The sequence below is a fragment of the Otolemur garnettii genome, unplaced genomic scaffold (assembly GCF_000181295.1).
Source record: "Otolemur garnettii isolate 467f Iridium unplaced genomic scaffold, OtoGar3 scaffold00027, whole genome shotgun sequence".
NCBI classification, from domain to species: Eukaryota; Metazoa; Chordata; class Mammalia; order Primates; family Galagidae; genus Otolemur; species Otolemur garnettii.
In genome coordinates this window covers 3,828,811-3,836,404 of record NW_003852422.1, presented here as the reverse complement: position 1 = coordinate 3,836,404, position 7,594 = coordinate 3,828,811, and the positions used below count along the sequence as shown (strand labels likewise).

The 7,594-nt window shown below is 51.7% G+C and overlaps 1 protein-coding gene across 1 annotated transcript in view; it reads left to right on the top strand.

Moving 5' to 3' along the window:
* Positions 1-7,199, top strand: part of TSHZ1 (teashirt zinc finger homeobox 1) — a 75,063-nt gene extending 67,864 nt beyond the window's left edge. Inside the window, 2 exon segments of the mRNA XM_003804009.3 lie at positions 2,668-5,766; positions 5,769-7,199. Of these exon segments, the coding sequence (XP_003804057.2) occupies positions 3,420-5,766; positions 5,769-5,797 (2,376 nt within the window). The 5' untranslated portion in view covers positions 2,668-3,419 and the 3' untranslated portion in view covers positions 5,798-7,199.
* Positions 7,200-7,594: the final 395 nt, after the last annotated feature.

Below are 7,594 nucleotides of genomic sequence, written 5' to 3'. Positions count from 1 at the left end.
GGAGGAGGCCAGGTAAGGGGAGACTGTCCAGGATGGGAGAGGGGAGGAGGCTGGGTGGGAGGAGCCTGTCCAGGATGGGAGAGGGGAGGAGGCTGGGTGGGAGGAGCCTGTCCAGGACAGGTGAGGGAGGAGGCCCGCTGCGGGGAGACTGTCCAGGATGGGTGCATCAGGCAGGGGTGAGTTTAGCTCCATGGTGGGGGAGCCAGGAAGCCTGGATGATCAGGCTGCCTTTCTGGCTTGGACACTTTTTGAGGAGACTTGGAAGGTTCTGAGGGAGAGAAAGTGTGGGCCTCCGTGAAGTGGGGAGTACTAGGGAGGTAGCAGGTGTCTGGTTTTGGATGTGAAGTGGTGGAAGATGTCTTGGGATGGTGCAGCTCAGGACCTGCCGCTCCAGAGGGGCCTGATGCCCACCCCCACAGGGCAGCTCAGCACTGCCCTTGCCTGTACCCTTCAGCATGGTCACATAGCCCACAGAGCAGGTCCACCTCCTGGCCCAAACCAGTGTGACCCGGGCCAGGCTCAGTTAGAGGTGATGAGTCTGACCAGGGGTTCTTCAAGTAGGGTCACTGGAGTAAGGGTCCCCGCTGTGGTTCTGGGATCTGGACCATCCTAAACCTTCAGTAATGAGCAAAATGAAAATGTGGCTGAACTTTGCAATTGTCTTTTGATTTCATGAGTGTTACCTTGTACCACTGGGTCACAGAGTCATCTAGAGCATTCCTTAGCCAAGTGCTGATGCCTATAGTTAAAGCCCAAGAGGCCCATAGCTACCAGGACTTGCCCTACTGACCGCTTTTCACACCAGCAGGAGGAACTTGGGAACAGTAGTCATGGCTGTGTCAGTACTACTGTCCCACCCGCCGTGAAGCATGTGAGCACATGTGCTTAGGCTGGTCCCGCTGTCCCCTGGTGGGACTGAGGTTTGCGTGCATGTGTTCTGAAGGGCTCTCCAGGTGATCCACTCATCTGTCTCTCACTGTGTGTCCATGTGTACGTGTGTGCCTGTGTGTACACACATGAGCATGTGTGTGCCTGTGTGTGGCATGGCTGCCGCCATGGCCTGAAGCCCTTCATTGGCAGGTGATGGTGCTGCCCTGTGCCCCACCTGCCCCTGGATCCTCCTTCTGGTGAACCAAGAGGTGTTCTGTCCCTGCTCTCGACCTCTCTGTAAATGTGCGTGCTGTTTGCCACATTCCCATAGGATCTGGCTCTGATAAGGTGATAATGAGTGATGATATTTAATGAGACACCACTCTCAGGTCATACCAAGGCATTTTAATAGGGGATTTCTGGAAAATATCTTAACCCCGAATTTTCCAAGTTGTTGATGGAACTCTAATTCAGCTAATTATTTGGTTAAAATAAGAAAAGAAAGTAAAAGTACATTGATCACCAAGTTCAGGAGGTAGCGCCTCAGTGAGCTCCTTGGGAACTGGCAAGGCGTGGTTCACAGCCAGATACCCAAGATGGCCTGCAGCATAGAAACCTAGGCTCTGTCTGATGGTCAGTAAGCCCTCCTGGGGCAGCTGCCCTGTCCTCTGGGTCCCTCTGGGAGGGGCTGCGTCTGTCTTAGAAGTCACTCGCTGTGCATGGCAGGCCTGCAGGAGGCCTGTGGGGCACACACCATTGGCCTTTCATAATTAAAAAGTTTTATTGTGATAAAATATTTATAACAGAAAAATTACCATTTTAACCATTTTAAATGTACAGCTCAGTGGTGTTAAGGACAGTCACATTATTATGTAGCCATCACCACCGTCCATCTCTACAACTTTTTGTCTTCCACGATTTAAACTGCCGGTTAAGCAACAGCTTCCCACTCAGGCCCCCCTACCCCCCGCCCTTTCTGTCTAGGGACCCCTGTAGGAGGAATCATATAGTATTTGTGCTGCTGCGACTGGCTTATTTCACTTTGGATAATGTCCTCGAGGTCTATCTGTGTGGTAGCAGGTGTCAGAACTCCCTTCCTTGCTAAGGTGAATGATGACCCATTGTCTAGGTAGAGCACGTTTCATGCCTCCCCTGTCTCCCGTGGACACGAGTGCTATTTCCACCTTCGATTACAGTAAAGGAGGCTGCTGTGGACATCACTGTTGGGCCACATCAGTGTATGGGCCGTGGCCCTTTGTCTCTTGTCTGGCAACCCTGCATAGGTGGCACTGTGCTCTGTCCATGCAGGACAGTGGCGGCACTGTGTCCTGTTCTTTGTAGTGAAGACCAGAGAGTTTTTATTGGTCACCATTAAGGAGTATTTCCATTTATGGGAGCCACATAATATTGATGGTGAAATATCTTGCCAGAAAACTTGATAACCAGGTCCGTCCTGATGGGTGTTTCAGATATTTGCCCTGCGGAAGTCATAGGGGACTCACGTGTCACTGACCCTTAGAGTTCTTGGGGGGAGGAGACAAAATGACACCTCTGAGTCCAGGGCAGATAACTAGTCCTTCAGTTCAGACCCCTTTGTTGAAAAGGTATTCACTTAGAGGGGAATTGTTTTCTTGAAACGTAAGTGCTGGCGTGGAGTTGCAAAACGGGTAGACACGTAAAGTTGAGGTAACCTTGTAGCCTGGGAGCTTGACCTTTTAAAAGATGACCTAACTGTGGGGAGGCCCCGTCCTGGAGGATGATTCACTCTTTCTGACCGAAGTTCATCTTTCTCCCCAGCTTACGTTCCCGAGGAAGAGCTGAAGGCGGCAGCAATCGACGAAGAGCGCGTGGAAGACGATGGGCTGTCTTTGGACGTTCAGGAAAGCGAGTTCGTGTGCAATGAAGAGACGGAGATCAAAGAGGCCCAGAGCTACCAGGACTCCCCGGTCAGCACTGCCACTAATCAGGATGCCGGCTACGGGTCCCCGTTCAGCGAAAGCAGCGACCAGCTAGCCCATTTCAAAAGCTCCTCGTCCAGAGAGGAGAAGGAGGACCCTCCATGCCCAGACAGCGTCTCCTACCCCCAGGACAGCTTGGCGCAGATCAAAGCTGTGTATGCAAACCTGTTCTCGGACTCCTGCTGGTCTAGCTTAGCTCTGGACTTGAAGAAGTCCAGTTCCACCACCAGCACCAATGATGTGGGCCAGAAGGAGAGCTCCGCCCCCGCCCCCACGCCCCCCACCTGCCCCGCCAGCACGGCGGGCGCTCCGGCGAGCACACCCAGCACCAGCGGCAGCACCAGCACCAGCCATGCCAGCACCACCAGTAGTAGCAGCGGCTCGGGCTATGACTGGCACCAAGCCGCCCTGGCCAAGACGCTGCAGCAGACGTCGTCCTATGGGCTGCTGCCCGAGCCCAGCCTGTTCAGCACCGTGCAGCTCTACCGGCAGAACAACAAGCTCTACGGGTCTGTGTTCACCGGCGCCAGCAAGTTCCGCTGCAAGGACTGCAGCGCCGCCTACGACACGCTGGTGGAACTGACAGTGCACATGAACGAGACGGGACACTACCGAGACGACAACAGGGACAAGGACTCCGAGAAAACCAAGCGTTGGTCCAAGCCCAGGAAGCGCTCGCTGATGGAGATGGAGGGGAAGGAGGATGCCCAGAAGGTGCTGAAGTGCATGTACTGTGGACACTCCTTCGAGTCCTTGCAGGACCTCAGCGTCCACATGATCAAAACCAAGCATTACCAGAAAGTGCCTCTGAAGGAGCCTGTGCCAGCTATCACCAAACTGGTCCCTTCTACCAAAAAGAGAGCACTGCAGGACCTGGCGCCCCCTTGCTCCCCGGAGCCAGCGGGGCTGGCCGCGGAAGTTGCACTGAGCGAATCCGCCAAGGACCAGAAGGCGGCCAACCCGTACGTCACGCCCAATAACCGCTACGGCTACCAGAACGGTGCTAGTTACACCTGGCAGTTCGAGGCCCGCAAGGCCCAGATCCTCAAGTGCATGGAGTGTGGCAGCTCCCACGACACCTTGCAGCAGCTCACCGCTCACATGATGGTCACCGGCCATTTCTTAAAAGTGACCACCTCGGCCTCCAAAAAAGGGAAGCAGCTGGTGCTGGACCCCGTAGTGGAGGAGAAGATCCAGTCCATCCCCCTGCCGCCCACGACGCACACGCGCCTGCCCACCTCCAGCATCAAGAAGCAGCCTGAGTCCCCCGCGGGGTCCACGACCTCCGAAGAAAAGAAAGAGCCAGAGAAGGAGAAGGCGCCAGTGGCTGGCGACCCAGACAAGATCAAGGAGGAGAGTGAGGACACCCCAGAGAAGTTCGAGCCCGTCACCCTGTACCCCTACCTGCGGGAGGAGGACCTGGACGATAGCCCCAAGGGGGGTGTGGATATTCTCAAGTCCCTTGAGAACACCGTCTCCACCGCCATCAGCAAAGCGCAGAACGGCGCACCATCGTGGGGCGGCTACCCCAGCATCCATGCGGCCTACCAGCTGCCTGGCGCGGGGAAGCCGCTGCAGGCGGCCGTGCAGAGCGTGCAGGTGCAGGCGTCGTATGCAGGCGGCGTGAAGTCGCTGCCTTCTGCCGAGCACAACGCCCTCCTGCACTCCCCCGGCAGTCTCACACCCCCTCCGCACAAGAGCAACGTGTCTGCCATGGAGGAGCTGGTGGAGAAGGTCACGGGAAAGGTCAGCGTCAAGAAGGAGGAGAGACCCCCTGAGAAGGAGAAGAGTCCCCCGGCCAAGGCTGTGTCCCCAGTGGCAAAGGAGAATAAAGATTTTCCTAAAACAGAGGAGACCAGTGGCAAACAGCAGAAGAAGGGCCCTGATGCTGAGACCGGGAAGGCCAAGAAGGAGGGTCTGGTGGATGTTCACACTCCAAACGGCACAGAGCCTCTCAAAGCCAAGGTCACCAATGGTTGTAACAACTTGGGGATCATCACCGACCACTCTCCAGAACCTTCCTTCATCAACCCCCTGAGTGCTCTGCAGTCCATCATGAACACCCACCTGGGCAAGGTGTCCAAGCCCATGAGCCCCTCTCTGGACCCGCTGGCCATGCTGTACAAGATCAGCAATAGTGTGCTGGAGAAGCCTGTCTATCCCAGTGCCCCGGTGAAGCCAGCTGATGCCATCGACCGCTACTACTACGAGAACAGCGATCAGCCCATTGACCTGACCAAGGCCAAGAACAAGCCCCTGGTTTCCAGCGTGGCTGATGCGGTGGCGTCACCTCTGCGGGAGAGCGCCCTCATGGACATCTCTGACATGGTGAAAAACCTCACAGGCCGGCTGACCCCCAAGTCCTCGACGCCCTCCACGGTGTCAGAGAAGTCGGACGCCGATGGCAGCAGCTTTGAGGAGGCACTGGACGAGCTGTCACCGGTGCACAAGCGGAAGGGGCGGCAGTCCAACTGGAACCCCCAGCACCTGCTGATCCTGCAGGCCCAGTTTGCATCCAGCCTGCGAGAGACTCCAGAGGGCAAGTACATCATGTCAGACCTGGGCCCGCAGGAGCGTGTGCACATCTCCAAGTTCACCGGCCTCTCCATGACCACCATCAGCCACTGGCTGGCCAACGTGAAGTACCAGCTGAGGAGGACAGGGGGGACGAAATTCCTAAAGAACCTGGACACAGGGCATCCTGTTTTCTTTTGCAACGATTGTGCCTCTCAATTCAGAACTGCTTCCACATACATAAGTCACCTGGAGACGCACTTAGGCTTCAGCCTGAAGGACCTCTCCAAGCTGCCACTCAATCAGATTCAAGAACAGCAGAATGTTTCAAAAGTCCTCGCCAACAAAGCTCTGGGCCCCCTGGGGGCTGCCGAGGAAGACTTGGGCTCCACATTCCAGTGTAAGCTCTGCAACCGGACTTTTGCGAGCAAGCATGCAGTCAAACTGCACCTTAGCAAGACACACGGCAAGTCCCCAGAGGACCACCTGATCTACGTGACTGAGCTGGAGAAGCAGTAGCGTCCGGGAATGCAAGTGGCCGCAGAACAACATTGCACTAGACGGCGTCGCCGCCCTGCACTAGGCCTGGCCTGAGCCTCTAAAGTCAGTCTTTCCTTTGTTCCTGAACTGCCTATCTGGACCTTGGTTTTTCTTACACACATTTTGTAGTTATATTTATATGCTCTTTGTCTGATCTGTGCATGTTATTTTTCTTTTTCTGTGAGTCAAAGACTGACCTTTATTTTCAACATCTGTTCTTGATGTTAAAGCTATCTTTTGTAGGAAACAGTGGGGCACGCTGCTCAGAGATGTTACTTAGCAGGAAAGAAAGACACAAATAACAATGATAGAAAGACATCCTAAAATTATGAAGTTGCCATGACAATAAAGGTCATAGAACCTGGTAGTGTCAAATTTAACCCTTTGAGGACTGTAATCGCATTTCTGTGCCTTTCACTCAAGAAAAAAAGAAAAAAAGAAAAGGCTTAAAGGCATTTCACCCAGATCAAAAGCTGTGTCAGACACAAAACTTATTTAATAATTAAAAAATGAGCTTTTATATGCAGAACTGGTGTGTGAGGAAACATGCATGCCGCTGTTGGAAGATAGGAAGCTGTCTAGGACTCCCGGGGTTAGGAGGCCATCACTTCACTCGTTTAGAACAAAAACAAAACAAAAAAACATAAACAACAGCAACAACAAAAACCCCAGTTGCCACTATGCCCAAACCCTCTGGATGCTGAAAAAAATGCCACTTTTGGCAAAAAAAAGTATGCAAGCTATTATTTAAAAATGTGTAAAAATGCTATTTCTTTTTTCCTGTAAAATACTGCAGTTTATAGTTATTTACAAATGTAAGCTTTGGTACAAGCTGACCTTTCTATAGCGTGCTGCATTGGTAAATGAAAAAAAAAATGGGGCAAATGTTGGAGTCCTTTCCTTGTAAATTGCCAGCATCAGCTTAAAAACTCCTGTATGTTACATATCGTACCATTTTAATCTGTTCAACTTTCTTTGTACCTTCTGGCTGTATGCTTTCTCTTTTAACTTTTTATATTGTCATTTTATATTAAATTTCTGTGTATATAATGTAAAACCACAATTTTTGAATAAAATTTAGTTCCTGCAGCTTGATTTAAATAGAGAAATTTTACTGGCACCTGCATCTCTCCAGATGCAGGGACTCAGAGGAACTATCAGACAGAAATAAATAAATAAAAACAAAGCAAGCAATGCACTATTCATTATACCTTTTGATGTTCTATCATTAATATTGTACAGTACATTTCGGTTCACACAATTAAATCCACTGTTTTCTCAAATGTAAAATAAACCCACACGCAGTTCTTGATTTACGCGGATTGTCATGTCGTCATTATTTTGCCTTTGAGATGTTATTTCAGCAACAAGAGGTATTGCTTATGCAATCAACCAACCAAAATCCTATTCAGAATCATCATTCCATGATTTGTGTGCTGACATACTTCATTCAAATGATAAGTATTGCATTTTTTAAAATGATAATTAAAATTTTTAACTCAACTAGGTGCCAAGGACTGTCAAGCTTAGCCATTGAGTGACGGCTGTTCCGTGCTTAGATGGGCTGAGGTGCTTCCTTCAGAGAATCCGTTTTCACGACTTAAAAATACCTGTAATATACCTGTGTGTACATCCGGGGACTTGATGAGGGTGGAAGGATAGGTCTTGCCCCAGTAGCAAAGACCCCCCCGAGGACCCTGGAATTAGTTCTG